At 38.2% G+C, this 19,772-nt stretch overlaps 2 protein-coding genes and 2 pseudogenes across 3 annotated transcripts; 2 read left to right on the forward strand and 2 right to left on the reverse strand.

Annotated features, from left to right (window-relative positions):
• Positions 1 to 2,847: 2,847 nt before the first annotated feature.
• LOC137733378 (peroxisomal membrane protein 11B-like) lies at positions 2,848 to 4,563 on the reverse strand (annotated as a pseudogene).
• A 1,402-nt stretch (positions 4,564 to 5,965) lies between these two features.
• On the forward strand, positions 5,966 to 9,310 carry LOC137734059 (uncharacterized). 2 transcript variants are annotated; one of them, XR_011068560.1, is made up of 8 exons: positions 5,966 to 6,201; positions 6,380 to 6,508; positions 6,689 to 6,728; positions 7,789 to 7,864; positions 7,947 to 8,147; positions 8,392 to 8,601; positions 8,690 to 9,094; positions 9,188 to 9,310. XR_011068560.1 is itself a non-coding variant. In XM_068473318.1 (7 exons), the coding sequence occupies exons 1-7, from the start codon at positions 6,159 to 6,161 to the stop codon at positions 9,023 to 9,025; spliced, it is 1,035 nt and encodes a 344-aa protein (XP_068329419.1). In that variant the 5' UTR covers positions 5,966 to 6,158; the 3' UTR covers positions 9,026 to 9,310. The 2 variants fall into 2 exon arrangements, 1 of the variants encoding a protein (XP_068329419.1); XM_068473318.1 differs by having other exon boundaries at positions 8,690 to 9,310.
• Positions 9,311 to 9,454: 144 nt separating this feature from the next.
• On the reverse strand, positions 9,455 to 14,984 carry LOC137734058 (conserved oligomeric Golgi complex subunit 7-like; annotated as a pseudogene).
• Positions 14,985 to 15,084: 100 nt separating this feature from the next.
• Positions 15,085 to 16,127, forward strand: LOC137735606 (23.6 kDa heat shock protein, mitochondrial-like). The gene has a single exon (XM_068475038.1). It carries the CDS (start codon positions 15,210 to 15,212, stop codon positions 15,864 to 15,866), a length of 657 nt encoding a protein of 218 aa, XP_068331139.1. The 5' UTR covers positions 15,085 to 15,209; the 3' UTR covers positions 15,867 to 16,127.
• Positions 16,128 to 19,772: the final 3,645 nt, after the last annotated feature.

Below are 19,772 nucleotides of genomic sequence, written 5' to 3' on the forward strand. Positions count from 1 at the left end.
GTTTAGAAAATGAGAAGGGGAGAGAGAGAAAACGGGGGGGGGGGGGGGGGGGGGAGTGAGAGGTTTTTGGTTTTTTATTTTAAATATTAGAGATATTTTAACATCACTTGTAGGTGAGGCTTCAATAAAAAAAGTAAAATTTGGACCTGTGAAATTACATTATTGCCCATCATTTTTTTTGTATAATAGAAGACTAAGTTGTCTTTTCACCATCTTTTGGTTGACAAATAGGGTTTCATTAATTAATAGAGATGAATTCTCTTTTTAGCCTATTATGCAATTATTGTAAAGGATAAAATGTGAATAAAATTTTAATGCATCAATACACCATTATGATATACAGAGAATTTGAAGGAATCAAACAGCCCCCAAATTACATACGCGTACGCCATGATTAGGATTCTTGCTCATACCCTAGACATTTTGTCATGTGATTGAGTCTCTTGGTTCATTTGGATGGTAGATGCATTTTCCTTGATCGAACTTCATTCGAACAAAAAAATATTTAACCGTTTCACCTTAACTATGGGACTATTCGGTGAGGCGGATATAGAAATTAAGAAAGATTTTGATTTATTCATTCACACAAACAATCACAAATCATATATATAGGGAATTGTTATTGGCACTCCAAAAATCTCATTCTACACTCCCAAGTTTTCTATATTTGGAAAGAAAAATACACTTGTGAGGAGTGTAGAATGAGATTTTTGGAGTGCCAATAATACTTCCCTATATATATATATATAGATATATATACATATACGTAAATATATACTTTCAGGTTACATTTCATATTTGCCGGCTCCAATCATATACATAAATATATGATTTGTGCCGTAGAAGAGGAGGGTTGTTGATTTTAAACATATGATAAAACACCACCCACGAACATAATTAATCTCTGGGTAAATTACATAAAACTACCTCAACTATTTGGTCAGTCACAATTTCTTACCTCATCTTTAAAAAATGTCAATGTCATACCTCATCTACGAATTTGTTACAATTTCATACATTCCATTAGTTTGCTGTCAATTCTTCCGTTAAATAGTTACGTTGTGACATCCCACATCGCCCAGGGGAGTGATCCTTATATGTATTTCCCCATCCCTACCTAGCGCGAGGCCTTTTGGGAGCTCACTGGCTTCGGGTTCCGTAGGAACTCCGAAGTTAAACGAGAAGAGGGCTAGAGCAATCCCATGATGGGTGACCCACTGGGAAGTTGCTCGTGAGTTCCCAAAAACAAAACCGTGAGGGCATCGTGAGCCCAAAGCGGACAATATTATGCTACGGTGGTGGAGCGGGCCCGGGAAGTGTTTACCCCCGGGCCGGGATGTGACAATTTGGTATCAGAGCCTAACCTTGACCGCGTGTGTGCCGACGAGGACGTCGGGCCCCTAAGGGGGTGGATTGTGACATCCCACATCGCCCAGGGGAGTGATCCTTATATGTATTTCCCCATCCCTACCTAGCGCGAGGCCTTTTGGGAGCTCACTGGCTTCGGGTTCCGTAGGAACTCCGAAGTTAAGCGAGAAGAGGGCTAGAGCAATCCCATGATAGGTGACCCACTGGGAAATTGCACATGAGTTCCCAAAAACAAAACCATGAGGGCGTCGTGAGCCCAAAGCGGACAATATCATGCTACGGTGGTGGACCGGGCCCGGGAAGTGTTTCCTCCCGGGGCGGGATGTAACATATGTGGCTTGAGACGGGACCCATTATCTATTAAAATATTAATTAAATATTAAAAACTAAAAAAATAAAATCATTTTAATGAATTTTTTTTGCATGGGGACCCATCCTTTATCCCCCTGATCTTTTATTCCCCTGCTTCCGTCTTCCATTTGTAAAATCCCCCAACCCTCTGTATTTCATTGTAGGGCATATATGCACCCATCTCGTTGGCGCAAACCTTCTGGTAAGCCAATACCCACAACTCCAATCGGTGAAGGTAAGAAGACAAATTAGTCACAATCCTATCAGGTTCATGAAGATTCTCAATTCACATTTGGGATAAAACAAAAATGCCATCTTCTTTCGAGGGGTCTTTAGGATCAAGTACACGGCGGTTCATAAGAGAGTACAAGTTCACAAAAGAGTACACCCACTTCCCTCTGTTTAGAGCTCACGGGTTGACTCAGAGCAAGTGGGATCTGGGTTGGAGATGTAGCCAGAATCAGAGGGAGGGAGGAAGTCGAGCGATGGCGGTGTGGATGGAAGGAGGGAATGAGTCAAGTGATGGCATGGCATGGGTCCCCATGCAGAGAAGATGGAGGGAGGGGTAGTGATCGGCGTAGAGAAAGGGTGACGGGGATAATGGGTAGTGATCGGCGTAGAGAAATGGTGAGGGGGATAAGGGATAAGGTGTAGATGGATGGAGATGAGAGAGGGGAGGGTGGGATATGGGTTGGGTGGTTATGGTTTTAGGTTTGGGGATTTTATAGAGGGAAGACAGAATCTGGGGGAAGAAAGGGTGAGGGGGATAAGAGGTGGGTCGCCCATGCAAAAAAAAAAAAAAAAAAAAAAAAAATATATATATATATATATATATTTTAGTTTTTAATATTTAATTAATTTTTATTAGATTGTGGGGCCCGTCTCAAGCCGCGTCACTATTTAACGAAAGAATTGACATTAAACTGACGAAATGTATGAAATTGTAACAAATTCGTAGATGAGGAATGACATTGACATTTTAAAAAAATGAAGTATAAAACTGTAACTGATTCAATAGTTAAGGTAATTTACCCTTAATCCTTTATATAACGATGCATTATGCATTAGAGATACTGAATTTACAAACTTGAACTCCAAACACAATTAACAAGACCTTAATCACTTCACTTATGAAGGCCAGTTTCTCTACTAACCAGACCACGCATACACCATACCACTAATCTCAAAAGTGAATGCATGATCATAGAATGGATTAGGCTCGATATCCGCAATTTCGATTACCAAATCCGCAACATTAGCTGCTACTACCATTAATCTCATCACTCTATCATTCCTAATCTTCCTCAAATTCTCGCTCTTCGTCTCCACAAACTTGTCCTCCAAGGTAGCAACCAACGGCGGAGGTAGTAACAAGGTTAGGGTGGGCTCTAGCATAGGGAGAGTTTTAGTTGTTTAAGGTTTAAAATACTGATAATTTAGACTATTATATTATTTTTAATTATTATAGCCCATTCAATAAGTAAAAGTTCTGAAAAATATGATTACTTTTAGAAAAAGTAAGAGTTAATAAATATTAAATAAATTATTTATTTTAATCAATATCAAAATTTATTATTCTTATATTTCAAATCTAACACACACTGACACACATGTCTTAATAAGTCTTTTTATTTGATTAGTTTCTAGTGAGTAGTCTATATTGATTAGTGTAGGTTTCTAGAAGTAGTCATCCGTTTTTAAAAAGTAGATTTAATATTTTATTATTTTAGGTTTCCTATGAGTAGTTTATTAAATTTTTTTTTCAACTTTTGGGGTACAACAGTAACCCTCTTTCACTTTTCAGAAAGCCTTCGTCATGTCTCGTCTGTAGTTCAAAAAATGTCTACTACTTCGGAATTAGTTGAAACAAAGAGGTCCAAAAGGTACTATTTGATTGATAGGTTAATTCGACTTGTATTGACTCTTTTCGTTTCTATAGCAACTACTAAACGAGCTTTTTCAGGAATGAATCTTATTAAAACAAGATTTCGCAACAAGATGGAAAGTGAATTTCTAGCAGATTCAATGATTGTATACATTAAAAAAGAGCTTGCCGAAAAAATTGATTCAGAAGAAATAATAAAGGATTTCAATTCCATTAAGGATCGAAGGGCACAACTTGAATATGTACTTTTTCTCTTATTTGTTAAGTTGTTATGACAAGATTGATGATGTATGTTTCTTTCTACTATAAGTTGCAACTTTAAATGTTTTATTTGTTAAATTTAGTTGAAACTTGCTTTATTTATAGTTAAATTTCTTACTTTAAGTTATTACTTTCAGGCTTGTTATTGTGTAACATTATGTAAGTAACAAAAAAATTTAATCATTTGATCTCCTCGTAATAATTTTAGTTTAACCCATCCACCAAATAATTCATGGCTCCGCGATTGGCAGCAACCTTCTTCTCCGCCTCCACACCCTCTTTCAGCGCAACGAAATCGTTACGTACCCGAATGACTCACCAAACGCCGATATAAAGCTCATCTTTCACGCCAGATTCAGGCTCAGAGTCCCGATTATGGACAGCCAGAGAAAATGGTCGAAAAAGAAGTAGACCATCTCCTCTGCATTAGCAAGAACAGCTAGGAACCGAAGCGTAGGGGTTGATCCAGGCCTGCTTCACAACGCATTGAATCCCGTGAGAAACCTGCCCGTTCGAAAGGCCTTCCGGCTAAGCCAGGAGGCAACTTCCCACTGCTTGGCTCGCTGCGCAATTTCGGGCCTTTTGGCCTCGGCGTGCCAGTGCGCAAGCTTGGAGACTTACTGGAAGGTTTTGACAAGCTTGTCAATGCCGTCTCTCTTTGCCAGGAAGATAACAAATTTGTCAACTTTGTCGTTCATGATTGAAAGTTTGCGTAGCAGATGGTTTGGTTGTGGTTGGCGATGAAGAAGTACGAACCGCACTGGCTCGATCGGAGAATTTGGGATTGGATTAGTAGAAGAAACGTGGTTAAGGAGCACCAAAGAAGTTGGAGGATAACAGTAGGCTTTCTTGTCTTTAGCAGACAACATTCCAATGCTTGTTATCTCCACACAAGTAGAGCAATAATATTTATTTTTTCTTGTAAATGAGGAATATGATCGATTCGTGTGAATGAAGATAAATATTTAGTTGTGACGGAAATATAAATAGTACATCACGTGTTTTAATAGGAATAGTGAGAAATTTTATTTTTTAAGTTATTAACTTTTTAGCATACATCTCATCATTTGTTTAGTGACACGAGATATACTACATTGTGTACCAGTCACATTGAAAAATCTCTCGTGAATGAGGACCTAATTATATATGACTTATTTATTGTATAATTTACTGAAGTTGTCCTATTCTCACACTACTTAAAACTTATTCATATTTTACCCTTTTAAAAACGTAGTATCGTAATATGTAAAGAAAAATTATTAAGAGAATTTCTAAAGGGGATGTCATAGGTGGCTTTTTGATATTTTTAAAGTTTTGTTCACCATTTGATATGTTAATATACGACTATTTAATAGTCAATAATAAATATTTGTAGAGCAAAAGTTATAATAAGAAAGGTAAGAAAACATTTAATAGTTAATAAAAATATGATTTGAAGTTGTTGTCAATTTTGGTAGCAAATTACGTCATGCCACATCAGAATTGACTCTTATGCTGAAAAACATTGTTGTTATTTTTTTATTTTTTTTTTAATGTTAATTCCGATTTGGATTTTTTGGCATTTGGCTCTATCTGTATTAAATGCACAGTTAAAACTTATTCATGACATACAAGTGAAGTTGTAACAACATGTGACTAAGTGCACTAAAATGTTCGTGATTGGGATAGGCTTGGGTTTCCACAAAATTAACTAATAGTAGTGTGGCTATTTAGTATTACAGTTTAATCGTACTCTCTTTTCATGAGTAATTGAGAAATATTAAATCGTCAAATACGAATTCGAATTAAATTATTATAACTAATTTATTGTGATGCTTAGTTTACTCAGGAAAAAGCAATCACAGTGTGGTGAACCACTTTTTTTTTTTAAATTTAAATAAACCTAATATATTTATTGTATATTTGTTTTAAAAAATAAAATAAAAGAAAAATTAATGAAAATTATTTAAAAATTTTGAGTTTTAATAATAAGGACAAAATAAAAGATAAAATAAATAATACCAAGATTAAATTTTTAATGTAAAAATATGATTTTTCGTTACGGCTTTTCGTTAAAACTTCCAAATAATAAATCTGGTGACCAAGATCACCTCGCACACGTATAAAAACAACACCAGGCCCAGCTCGCTGCATCTGTCTTCTTCTCGAATGTCTCTCTCCGATTCTGGTCCTTGGAGAACAAAACCCTAGAAGCCATTGACACCTATTCCGCTGCTCAATCCTCACTGATTCCTCTGCTACAAGCCCTTCTGATTTTCATCTCTCCCAATCCCGATAATCACTTGACACAGACATGGATGCTCAGAGAGCTCTGCTGGACGAACTTATGGGCGCAGGTATAAACCCTAATTGATCGACGCTCTGTTTGGAAACGATAATTGTTAATTATGACTGGGCGAGTTTGGATTTTTTTAGAAAAGATAATGGGTTTTAATTTATTTGATGTTTTGCTTGGTTGTTTTTGGTTTGAATTAGTTTGAATTTGATAATATACTGATTTGTGGTGAATTCCAGCTCGTAATTTGACGGAGGAGGAGAGAAGGGGGTACAAGGAAATTACTTGGGATGATAAGGAGGTTTGTGGAGCCTATATGGTTCGATTTTGTCCCCACGATCTCTTCGTTAACACTCGAAGCGATCTAGGTGAGTTGCGATTGGAATTCGTATTGATGCTCACTTGTTTGACACTGTGTTTCTTTGCGGAGGAATAAGATCAAATGCTTGAATCATGTTAGGATTTTCAGGTTTCGGAATCATTTACTTAAATTTGTTTTTGTGGAGTGCACGGTCTCACTGACCGTAAATTTTTCATTTTTGTATCAGGACCTTGCCCTAAACTACATGACCCAAAGTTGAAAGAAAGGTGATAACGTCTTACAGAGTTTTTAATTTTTGGCAATGCTATATGGTGTTTTCATATTCTGCTATTTATGGAGTTTCTGAATGCAATCAAAAGAGGTTCCTTTGTGCTTGTTTGTGAATTGTTTTGTCACGAATTCTATCAAAAGACCGACGTGATTTTTTTTAAAAGTGTAGCTTGCTTAACCCTAATGGCTTTTTTATCGTTTACACGCTTCTGTTGTAAGAATGTTGTTTCTCTTGTCTTCCTACAAATAAGTTAGCTGCTTCCTATGTGTGGTGTAGGGTGTAGGATGAAACTTTGACATGCCTTACAGGGTATTCTAAGCGGTAGCTGGGTTTTTCTTTTTTGAGGTAACTTACTTAAGCATTTTGAACAGATCTTTCCAAGAAGGGAAGAACCGTTTATCAATTCCTTGTCAGCAGTAGCTAAATAGTTGCTCATAATATAGAGTAAAATATTCATTTAGTGATGCTCTGCTGCACGAGACATCCAAGAAAATGTCTGCTGCACGAGACGTCCAAGAAAATGTCTGCTGTGTGAATCGTTTATCAATAATTTGTTTTTCCAGATAAATATGCATGGTCTACTCTCTTTTGTATTCAGTAGGGCTTCGATTCTAGGTTATTGCCCTTTTGTAGATTAAATATTTAATTTTTCTTACCTATGTACTGTTGATATATATATATATATATATATATATTGGACTAATTATCAGGGAGATGATATATAATTGCTACATTAATGTTTATGAGTATCTAGAAGGGTTTGTAAAACGCGTAGTTTTATTTTTGACCTTGGGTGATGACCAGAGGTCACTTGGTATGCTCTCCCTTTTCATAAGTACCCGGGCATAGTATAGTTTTGATATCACAATTCAGTTCACGAGACCAAACCAAAATTTTTCCATATCAATCTTTTTTGTTTCGCTCTTCTGGTTTTGTTCTCCAGCTCAAAACACGCTGGTTTTTGCTTTTGTTTTAATATTTCTATTGTTTCCTGTTCCAAAGTTGTGATTATTTTATATTGGTCCAGTTTATATTCTTTATGTTTTGTTTTTTAGTTTTGAAGAGTCCCCACGGCATGACGCTTATGTGCCCAAGTTTGAAGCTGATCTTGCTCACTTTTGTGAGAAATTGGTATGTCTTGAACATGTCCTCATTTCTCTTTGTGATGTATGGGTTTTCACCTATATTTATCTTATTATAATTTGCATTGCAGGTGATGGATTTAGATAGAAGAGTAAAGCGTGGGCGAGAACGCCTTGCTCAGGAGGTGGAACCTGCACCAGCACCTCCACTGTCAGCTGAAAAGTCTGAACAGCTCTCTGTTCTGGAGGAAAAGATAAAGAACTTACTGGAACAAGCAGAGGCTCTAGGTGAAGCTGGAAAGGTGGATGAAGCTGAAGCACTGATGAGAAAGGTGCTGCTGTTATTTTCCGGAGTTTTTTCTATTGAAATTCCTCTAGTTTCTTGTATCACCGAGGATTTTTCCAGGAAGTCTACACACCGCACCACCCATGTTTTATTATTGTGCATGCCTTTGATAGATTCCTTATCATACAAAGATTTCATGTTATATGCAGTTGAGGATTTTTAATTATTACCGTGAATATACTGCTACATGAAATTTGACTACTTTATTTGTTTATCCTTTCTTTTGGAAGGTGGATGTGCTCAATTCTGAGAAGACAGCATTGGCTCAGCCCCAGAATGATAAAGTGTTGATGCTGGCACAGGAGAAAAAAATGGCACTTTGTGAGATCTGTGGTTCATTTCTAGTGGCCAATGATGCTGTAGAGAGAACTCAGTCTCATGTTACAGGGAAGCAGCATATTGGTTATGGCATGGTTCGTGATTTTATCGCTGAGTTCAAGGTGACCTCTTTTGAATATTGAAGTATTAAAGTTAAGTAAAAACATGATTTCTTCTCAGGGACTGAAAAACGTGGACTTTATTTTTCAGGAATCCAAGGAGAAGGCAAGGGAAGAAGAAAGGTTAGCGAGGGAGAAAGAGGCAGAAGAACGGAGGAAACAGAGGGAGAAGGAAGAGGAGAATAGAAGGAGAAGTAATTCAAGTGATAGGGACAGGTACCGTGATAGAGATCGTGACAGGGAGCGGGACAGATATCGAGAACGAGACTTGGATCGTGAAAGGTCGAGGGAGTGGAATGGCAGAAGTAGTCGGGATGGAGGGAGAGGGGTGGACAGGAGGTCCAAGAATGGAAGAGATGGAGGCAGGGATAGGTACCGTGATCGAAGCAGGTCACGTTCCCCTGTTAGGCACAGTCACAGGAGGTGACCTAGAAGTCCAGTTCGCCCGTATTAATGAATTGTGTAGGGTGATGTCTGAGCTTTGAAATTTAATGAGGTAGTTTCCGTATCTCTAAGGTTTTATAAACACGTGCATTTGGAGTCTTACTTGAATTTTCATCATGGGTGAAACTTTTTTCCTATCTCACAGCTTTTGTTGAGACTACCATCTCCCATTCATCAGTATTATTAGCGGAGAAAATGGTTGAGGTAGGTATAATTTTATTATTGTATCTCATTTTTACATTTCAATTTAGACTTGGGATGAGGCAAATTCCTTTTTCTGTGTGAAACTTCTGTGTTTACACATATGTAAGACATCAGGCCCGAAAATGTGTGCATGATTGACACCGCAGTTGGCGACATGATGGTTTTTTAATCATTTTTTGAGGTAACACGTTTATCGTCTATTTACCTGCACCAGCCCATACAATATTTCCTTCTTTCCATAGGCACACTTTTCCCTTTCTTTTCCGTCCTCATGCATCTGGTTTTCAGTTTTAACTGCTCTGTTTCTAGTGCTGCTTGTTTAACTGGGATGGGGATCCGAAGAAACCAATCGTGAAATGCACGGATTGTGTGCTACATGTTCATTCTTCTTGAGGTATTTGGGTCACTCTCCATGCATTCTGGAAATAGTTGGTTTGGCGTCGCCCTTTAATGATTTTTCAAATGGTTCGTTTGTCTGCCCTCTCCTCTCCTCCCCTCTCCATTCACCCTTTAGCTTATCGAACTTTAATGGTTAGATCGGTGCAAGCATTCTTTTCGGTGAGAGAATAATGAAAGACCAGTCATAAAAGTGAAGTTAATCTGTAAGGATTACATTATCATGTGAATAGGTAGATTCGGAGTTCATATTTCTGTCTTGATCACAATTCGGTCCCTGAGAAGCCGCGTATTGTTTCAACGGGCACGGGCATCTGCTTCACCACACCGGGTTGCTATATAAGATATGCCGTTATCCGTGAATGGAGGTAACTGCCAAATCATATTCTGCAGATTAGTGCATTTCTTTTAAAGTTTTGCAGGAAGCGAACCACGATGATTAGGTTGGGTCAAATATCTGTCATGGCTTAGCAATGGTTTTGTGGAGGCGTCCCTATTTATGCTGCTGAACTAGTTACTTTAAATCGAGTTACCAAATGGAACTGAAATGATTGCTTTATGAGTCGTAATTGAATATGTTTTGTATCACTTTTGACACAGTATTCTTTTCACTGTTGAATTTATTGCGGAGCACATATTAGAACTCCTTTATTTTTTCTTCCTAAATTGTGATGTGTTGATATGTCTTAATCGTGACGTGGCTAATTCAAACACAATAACCACCTGGCCTTTTGTATTAATTCAAGAAGGTTTTTTAGCCAAAATGGTCCCTAAGATTTGCATAACACATCACTTTGGTTTTTTAGATTTGAAATCAATAGAAGTGATCCCTGTGATTGTCTACTATCCTTCAATGCAAAATTATGTTGAATAATGATCAAAATGACAAATATATCCTCAATTTAATAAACAATGGACCAAAATGATTTAACAAAATTTAAGGGTATTTTGATCATTCTATTCGTATTTAATGAAGATTTTTTTCAGAAATAATCAAAATGATTGATGATAAACAAACTCAGAGACTAATTATACTGATTTCAAATCTTAGGAACCAGAGTGAGGAGTTGTACAAATCTCGGGACCATTTTGGATAAAAAACCATTCAAGAATGTGTTGCACATCTTTTAAATAATTTCGTCCACGATGAAACTATATGACTAGTCTAGACTCAAACGCCGCATCTTACATACAAGGTTTGCGGTTGGAAGGTCGAGATTTCCTGCGTCCGACTTCACAAGGTCCTTGAGCTGATCTCTTGGGGTAGAAAGACAGGTGTAGAATGTCGCAAGGACGGTCGGAATTGGCATTGATAAGGCAGATAGCACATTACTCAGATACTCTATGTCAACAGATAGCTGCTGCGCTCCACGATCCGTGATGTACTGAATCCCTCGCAGTTGCTCCGTGTAAAGAGCGGTGGCACCCTCCGCAACCTTCATTACAGAAACACAGCATCGTCAAAAAGGAAGAGTGCCGTCGAATCGTCTATACAATTTTGATAAGATTCAACGAAGTTAGTACAAAATATTGCAGATGTAAGTCGGTACCTTGAACATCCATTCTGTTGCAAAAATCTGGGCTTCGTCATCGTTGGCATCGCTGTTTGAAATGCCCTCCACAAGTGGCTCTAACTGTTGAGGTAAAGTAAGAAGATATTCACCGATGCTAGTCACATAGGCCTGAGGGTATGCACTGAAGGTTGGGAGATTATAGGCACTTTGTTCTTCGACCGAGGACCATATTGGTAATCGAGAAACATCGCTGAAGCATTGCCATACTTTAGAGATGAGAACATTGTATACAAGTTCATTAACTGCGTCAGCAAATGCTGCAACTCTCTGAGATGATAGGGGAAGTGCATGAAACCGAGGATCTTTAGACTGCATCACACCAAAAGGTGGTGTCAATTTTATATTTCGACCCCCACAAATATGGAAGAGGGAACAGCAAGGCTGAAACATTAATCTAAACATACCTGACTTAAAAGGTTAAAGAGTTTTTGAGCCTTGTCAGGAACATCAATAAACCGCACAGCTGCCACATCCAGGGCAGCCCTTCCACCCAAAGATGGGAAACCATTTCCATCGTCACTAGCAAGATGAGATAGGTTTTGGTCCGCACTTGAACCAAACACAGAAACTGAGAGCGTAGTGCTCAATCTCGCAAGAGTAGCTCTCAAGGAAGCTTCAAATACAGAAGACCTGCCTAGTTAGACAATCTGCAACCGTGAGAATTTGTAAAGCACCTTGTACGATGGACCACTCCTCCTCATTTGAAATCGAACCAACCTTTTGCGCACTTTGGATGTCCTTATCCAACCCAATCTCCTTCTTTGAACCAACAGTGTCACCACCATGATCCACTCCACAGACAACTCTTAACGATTTCAGGGTTTCTTGCAAGGTAGAAATATACTGTAACATTATGTCATCAATTGCTAGAATTAGCTCATCTGCCTCAGAACCTCCAGTCAAGCTGATGCATCTTTCAACAGCTGCTTCAAGAATTACAATAACTTGGGGAATCGATTCCTCCATTCTGCGAACTGCTTCACTAAGTTCAATTCCTTGAGCTCCCACACCACGAGTAACAGCTCCTCTTAGATCCACTCCAGCAATCTCGGCAGAAAGTATAGCACGCTCCATCTGTCCATACCTAGACCACATGTTTCATCATCAATCAACCAGTAGAAAAAACGCACAAAAAGAAGGAAATCAAGTGTCGCTCCAAACTGAATCAAATGCAAGCAAGTAAAGAAAACCAGGCCTGGATGACAATTCAAACCCTGATCTTTCTTACCTTTGTTTAAATGATTCATATGGAAGATAGACTGCCTTTAGCGTATCCATTAAAACACATAGATCGGATTCCGAAAACAAATGCTGAATATTCCTTGCAAAGGCCTGGGTCATATTGTGTAGTTCAATCAAAGCCTCCAGATAGTTCGTCTGGATCTTGATACCCTTTGGCATGTCACCAGAAAGAATATCTAATATACCTGAAGTTTTGAAATAAGATATGCTAATCAAGAATTAATCATCAGAAAAAATATCAAATTGGTGAAAGGTGTGAGAGATGGGACTAAAAAGACTATATATGTTCGGAACGAGTACGTCTTGTTTATCTCGATTCTCGACGAAATGGGCGGAATGGCTATCGCAATTCCAAAAATATCCATCCGGCAGATGGGATCAGAATATCAACCCTCTCAAGAGTAGCAATGTATCATTGGGATAAGTACAAGTTTTAAGAGAAGAAAAGATGGTAAAATAGAACAAGTCTCAGTCATTTATAACATCATCTAATATTAACAGAACATAAATTCACATCCAACCTTTTGCCAATGATTTTGTTTCAAGAACAACATCTCCGGTCGCAATGTTGATACGGGAAACAAAACTTGCCCCAACAGCGACCATCGTCTCAACAAGCAGTTTTGGCACAAGAGACTTATAATCTTCAGGAAAGGCAACCATGCACCTATACACAACAGTTGAAGCTAATTTCGATATTCCATGACTGAGCAATAAAATTCTCTAACTTCCTAAACCTATCCTGAATATTTCTTTTTTCTTCTTTAGAAGGATATAGATTCAAATTTTTCTTAACATAATGAAAGATCGTAATAGTGAACACGAAAGTGCAGAAGCCAAAAGTATGTCTTGTCCACATTTTGTGTCGTAAAACCAGATAAAGAACATAAGCAAAAGACAGTTTACAGAAAATCTTAGAACCTAAAAGTCGGGGAAACAAAGAGTGAGAAAGTACCACTTCCATTCTTGTTCAAGATAGAGTAGCAACTCATCGTAGAAATTTGGGAGCCAAGTGGAAAATAGAATTGCGGGAGCGGTTGACTGAGACTCGTTAATAGCGGATGGCCTTTCAAATTGAGAATTGTTAGTTGCAAGTTTATTAGGCGGTGGTTGTTTTGTGTCAAAATCTTCCCATAGCTGCTTTATGGGCTTTAGGTGAACTTTTGTATAATTCAACTCCATGGACTTGAACCTCCCAATCCGAATGAGAATCCCACGCAAATCTTGAACAATTTCGACCTGCAAAGATGTATCAATCGCCATTTTCATCTAGAGTCTAGCCACTAAAAAGTGTCGTTGGAATCTAATAGAAAGGGAGCAATTCATCAAGAAAAAAGTTATGAAAATGTGACCTTGCGATTGGATATTGCATCAGTTAGCCGTGGTTGCACCATTGAATCAAGCCTATCCTCTAAGACCTCAAGTTGCTTCCTCACATTAGCAAATTCAGCAACCTAAAATCACAGGTTTGATAACAAACATGTTTCCATCTCGACCAAATATATACGAAAACTGTGCTATATGGTACTGAATCAACTACAAATATGCAAATCTTTAAATGCATAATATGCAGCTTCCATTACCTCCCCAACAGCAGACAAGCAATGCCTCATGTTGGCTAAAGTTTCAGCCGCACGAGGCAGATCACCGCTTGCAAAAACATCCTCCACCGTCGCACTCAGCTGAGTTAACCCAGCAGCATCCTGCAATGTCTCGTACGCAGCTTCCATTCTCTGCTTCACAATATCGACTTTTGCAAGCGCCGCTATGGATTCAGCTGAGGATCCCTCTGCCTGCACAATGCACGTTATTGATTGATTGTTCAATTCCCAAATAAATCCCAATTCAATTTTCCCACATTTTCGCAGCAACCAAACAGAGCATAACACACAGAGGAGGCTGGTAACGGTAACCTACCTTCTTGAGCTTGTCGAGAATGGACGATACGGCGGAGCGGAGTGATACGGCGTCGTCGCGGAGGCGGACGACATCACGTGTGGCACGCGGGACGCGGAGGAGGGCGGAGGCGCTCTGCTCCTCGAGCGAAGCTGCGATCTCCTCCGAGACCATCTGGAGCTTCATCTCGAGATCCACCATCTGCTTGTCCACCGAATCCTGCGTGTGCCGGGTCTGACACGCTGAGTTCACCCACTTCCTCGGGTCGAAGTTCGGGTCCGAGAACGGACCCAGATCCAGCATCATTGCTTCCCGCGCTCACTGACTCGGTTACAAATCGGACGGGTCGACTCGCTTTTACGACTCGGTTTCCGAAATGCCAGCTGCCGAGTTTCAAGCCTTGGGTATTACTTCTCTACTGATCTGAATCTTCCGATGAGGAAGAAAGAAGAAGAAGGACCAATTGGCAAATTGGCAATACTTTACATTACGACACCAGAATTTTGGGGTCAATTCGTGAATAAGGATAAATATGTAATGTCAATTTTACCCTACTATATTTCGGAAACAGAATGGGTATTATTGTGAGAAAAATAAGCCCAAACAATTCGGCCTTAGAGCCCAATTCAAGGCCCAATAAAGGAAAATATCTCTCGGGTGCTTTGTCGTGCTAGGTCACTGGCATATCCTTTGTCTTTATTTGACCGCTTCCAGAAACTTCTGATTGGATCCTTCCACACTGTTCCATTTACCAGTACAAATAACACATCCAATCCCAATAAGCCACATTATGAGTCTACAGTCACCCAGCCAATTTCCTTGCTCCCCAAGCGTAAAACCTTGCAATCGTCTTCAATGGCTTCCTCACTTGCCCTCCGCCGCCTCCTCTCCGCTAACCGCTTCGCCAAGTCCATCTCCGTCTCCACCATCTGCCCAATCGCCATCACCCGCTCCCCCGCTTCCAAGCTCTTCAACACCGACGCTCTCCGCAGCTCCGACGATGACAACAATGAAAGCGACCTCAACTTCGACCGCCGCTCCGGCCGCCATTTCTCTCGTCGAGGCGACGATTTCTTCTCAGATGTGTTCGTTCCGTTCTCGCCGAGGCCCAACCTGAGCCACGTGCTGAACCTGATGGACCAGTTCTCGGAGAATCCCGTCCTCTCGGCGACACGTGGCGTCGGGGAGGCGGGGCTTCGCCTAGGCTGGGGTGCGCGGCAGACGGAGGACGCTCTGCATCTCCGATTCGACATGCCTGGGATCGGGAAGGAGGACGTGAAGGTCTCGGTGGAGCACAACATCCTGAGCATCAAGGGAGAAGGCGGGAAAGAAGACAACGTCGGAGAGGAAGAGGCGCCGCCGCGGAGGTACAACACCGGGATCGGGCTGCCGGAGAAGATGTTCAAGACGGACAGTATCAAGGCGGAGATGAAGAACGGCGTGCTGAAGGTGGTTGTTCCGAAGGTGAAGGAAGAGGAGAGGGCCGACGTCTTCCACGTGAAGGTCGAGTAGTGGTGCCGTACTGGTCTCGCCGGAGTTTTTTGTGAATAGGAATCGCTGACTGCTGAGAATAGTTTGAGCTCTAATGGTGTTTTTGTTAATCTGACCGAGGCCTTGAATTTTAATTTCCGTTTTCCATTTTCCATGTCGCTTTTGTGATGAAAGTGAAGAAATGTTGTACGAATTTCGCATCTCAAAAACTGGTTCGACTGTTTTTGTGATGAAATGATTGATGGACTCTGCTCTGCAAATTTCACATTCTACTGTTCCAAATCTGAGTTTCGAAATTCCTTAATGAAATTGTAATGCAACTTAATTAATTAAAAAAAATATAATCAATGACAAATCACAATTATTCATCATTTTAAAAGTCTAAAAAATCTTACAAAGATATTTCAGTCTTTTCTAGTCCTAAGTCTTGCTTTCATAACCGGTTTCGAGCCTAAGAAAGCTTCGTAACCCCTTTTTTTAACCATTGGATTGATCTCAAACGAAAGATAAATTTAGAGTGCATTCTCTTTTTCATATCTTTCAATGAATTTTCTAATCCTATAAAAATATTAATCGTATTAAAGAAATTTTAACCATAACTGCGAACGAATCAAGAATTTGTAAAATGTTTTAGGCTTGGGACTCTGATCAGACAACTACGACAATGCATTGTGGTTTTCTACCATATCGGCCCAGCACGTCTACAACATGATTTCTGTTGGATTGGACTTTTCTACAAACGTTATGGGCTTCATTCTGCTAATATGCATCCTATAAGGGTTAAGTGATCCAAATCCATGTATTACTGATGACCCACATCACAAAATAAGTTAAACCACCCTAACAAAAAGTTGCAACAATTTAAGGACTTAATCACACGGGTGGTCCAGTGGTTGAAAATAAATTTAAGGTTTTTATCCACACAGTAAGTCTTGAGTTTGATTTTTGGCGTTGGTAATTTGCATGGTGGTAGCTAAGGGAGGTTAAAATGCCTTTGTGAGTTTTTTCGGACTTCGAAAAAGTGAATTGTCGTGACAAAGTCACCAGCCGGGCCTTTTAAAAATAATAATAATAAGGATTTACATGCATCATGCTAGCATTCCGAACCAAACACACAACACTAAAAATTTTGAATTTTAAACTAGTTGTGATATCAAAATTTCGAAATTATTAATTTGTCATCTCACCTTAACTTCATTAAGTTTTTCATTCAAAATGCACATGACTTGTGTTCAAAATTATTTGGTCATTTCAACGCCTCACTTTCTTTTTAATATTGTCTTCAACAAAAAACAATTACAAGGTTTCTTAAAAAAAAAAAAAAAAAAAAAGGATATGATTGTCAGAGGATTTTTTTCGATAAAAAAAATGGAATGACTTGTGCTCTCTACTATATGTTTCGAATTGAAGATGGCTAAAAAATATAGTCAAGGGACCCTCCAATCTATAATTTTTGGGAATAAAAAAATGTTGTGAAATTTAAGCAATTTTTTCTCATTTCTTGCCTTTGATTTTGAACAACGATTGACCGCATTTCTTTATGGGTATGATTGACCATATTGAATTTTCAAAGCTTGCAAGTAACAACTTCGTGTTAATGAGTCTAATATATATATTTTTAGTAGTTCACTATAAGTTTTTCAAATGAACATGACATATTTTTAACTAGCCAAAATTTATGCATTTGTACTCACGAGAAGTAAAGAAGTTGTGAATAAGAGGTTAAAAGTTCGAAATAACACTGATCACAAGTTCATATGACTTATTTTAGATGAAAAACTTAAAATAAATAAATTGACAAATTAATAATTTTGAAAAGCTAATATAATAAATCACTAATTCATATGCCGTCTCAAAAAATTTCTCCAAAATTTATCACGTAGCTCTTCTACGTCGGTACGTACATAAATAACATTTATGAACCAAAGTTATATGTTCCCCTCATTGTCCAACACAACACCAATAATAACACACAATAATTCCCCAAAATTAAGAAGAAACAAAAAAATAATAATTTGTGAACAGAAATTGCTAACGAAAGATAGAAGACTGCGAAAGAGTAGTGGGCCGCGTAGAATAGCTGGGCCCCAGATTAACCCGATCCGAAACACTTTCGAAACGTCGATACAAAAAAAACGAAACTTCGATGTGCTTTCTCCTCGAATGTCGTATTAAGAATCGCATTCTGATGCAGACGAGCCTTTCAGTATGGGCCAAGCATGACGCGTCGCTTGTCGCCAAAAGAGTGCATAGTTTTTTCAGTGGCTCAAACGCCATCCACTAACCATCGACTTGGCCACCCCATCGGCACCTTTGTTGCCGACGTGGAATAACTTTTAAGATAATTCTTTCATCCACTAAATTATACTTGCAATTCTTGATCGTAACGTATTCTTAATTAACTGTTCATTTATTTCATATTAGTAAATGGGCACATATAAACTGTGTGAGAAAATTTTTTATTTTTGTTTTTGAAATAGAATGAAAGACGGAGAAAGTGGTAGAGAATGTGGGAGTGAGAAGTTTTTTTTTTTTTTTTTTATATTTTTTTTAATTAGAGATGCATTAGGATTACATGTATGTGAGACTTCGAAAAAAAAAGCAAAATTTAGTTGTGTGAAATTATATTTATACCTCATATTTCTTATTCATGTTTTGTTTTAATTAGAGGGTTAAACTGGTAATTTCATAGAGTTTTGGTTGACAATGAGTGTTTTATTAATTTATTTCATATAATTAGGTGATTAAATGATCACCAATTCAAATGAATATAAGAATGGTAAGTGACCATTTATCACAATGATGGAAATGTGTTTAACCGTTGCGTGACAGGATGGGCTCAAACCTATTAGTGACTAATCTAATATTTAATCTAATAAAATCAATTGTTTGAAAGAAAAAAAAAATGTAAGGATGATTTTCAAGCTACAATTAAGAAATTGGAAGGTTACTATAATAAATTTTACACTGTGAAGATATGTTACTCGTAATTGGTAAGTAAAAAATGATGTGTAAATAGCACATCCCATAAATTTATTTGTTATACATTATGTGAGATTGTAACATCAAGTAACTGTGTTTAAAGTTTTCCAAATAGATTCTCTAAATATGACTCTTTAAATACAAAGTTGACCCACATAGCAAAGTAAAAACTAAATAATGTCGATTCGCAACTGACTTCACAAATCTTAATTTATTATTATTATTTTTTTTTCATCGGGTGAACTTGTTATTATTTCATTTTTTTGAAAACAAACATTATTATAACAAAAATAATTTTTGAAGAGAATCTCTAAATCTACAAGTGTTTTGCATTTTTTAAATTGAAAAATTCATTTGACAACTCTCTTGATGCATAAAAATCCTAAATAACAATTCAAATTTAATTTTGCGAACTCTTTATGTTTTAATATAAATAATACTGTTTGTAAAAAAAAACTGCAATTGGATCGCCGGCGACGTGGCGCTTTGGCCCGGAATTTCGGTGAGGGTATATGCGCGGCATGTTAGGAATAATCCCATTTGGATATGCGAATATTCCTTTTCACGATTCGCTTGCTGCAGCTCTATTTGTACTGTAGTAGGACGCTGCCCTTACTGGGTTTGTTGGAATGACGCTTTTGCCACACCGTTTGAGGTGGTGGTTTTTAATCAATTTAACGAAATTGCCCTTGGTCGATGAATGTCGGCTAAAGGTTTTTATTTTCTCCTTAGGCATGATTGGTCGCGTTCTCGAGGATGTGAAAAATGCCGCAGACGTCATGCGATATGTTCTTTATTTCCTTATGTAGGTTGTGAGATCACATTGCTTTGTAGAAAAACTAATAAGAAGGATTTAAAAATTTTAAGTTTTAATGATAAAGATAAAATAAAATAAAATAAAATGTGGTTTTTCGTTAAAGTGAATAGTATCAGAATTGACTTTCT

This window comes from Pyrus communis, chromosome 5 (genome assembly GCF_963583255.1).
Source record: "Pyrus communis chromosome 5, drPyrComm1.1, whole genome shotgun sequence".
Lineage (NCBI taxonomy): Eukaryota > Viridiplantae > Streptophyta > Magnoliopsida > Rosales > Rosaceae > Pyrus > Pyrus communis.

What these genes read in the sequence shown, in the direction of transcription:
- LOC137734059 (XM_068473318.1), top strand. Translation starts at nt 6,159, where the DNA reads ATGGATGCTCAGAGAGCTCTGCTGGACGAACTTATGGGCGCAG. An exon ending in GGACGAACTTATGGGCGCAG is followed by an intron (nt 6,202 to 6,379) that starts GTATAAACCCTA and finishes GGTGAATTCCAG; the next exon opens with CTCGTAATTTGACGGAGGAG. An exon ending in ATTTTATCGCTGAGTTCAAG is followed by an intron (nt 8,602 to 8,689) that starts GTGACCTCTTTT and finishes TTTATTTTTCAG; the next exon opens with GAATCCAAGGAGAAGGCAAG.
- LOC137735606 (XM_068475038.1), top strand. Translation starts at nt 15,210, where the DNA reads ATGGCTTCCTCACTTGCCCTCCGCCGCCTCCTCTCCGCTAACCGCTTC.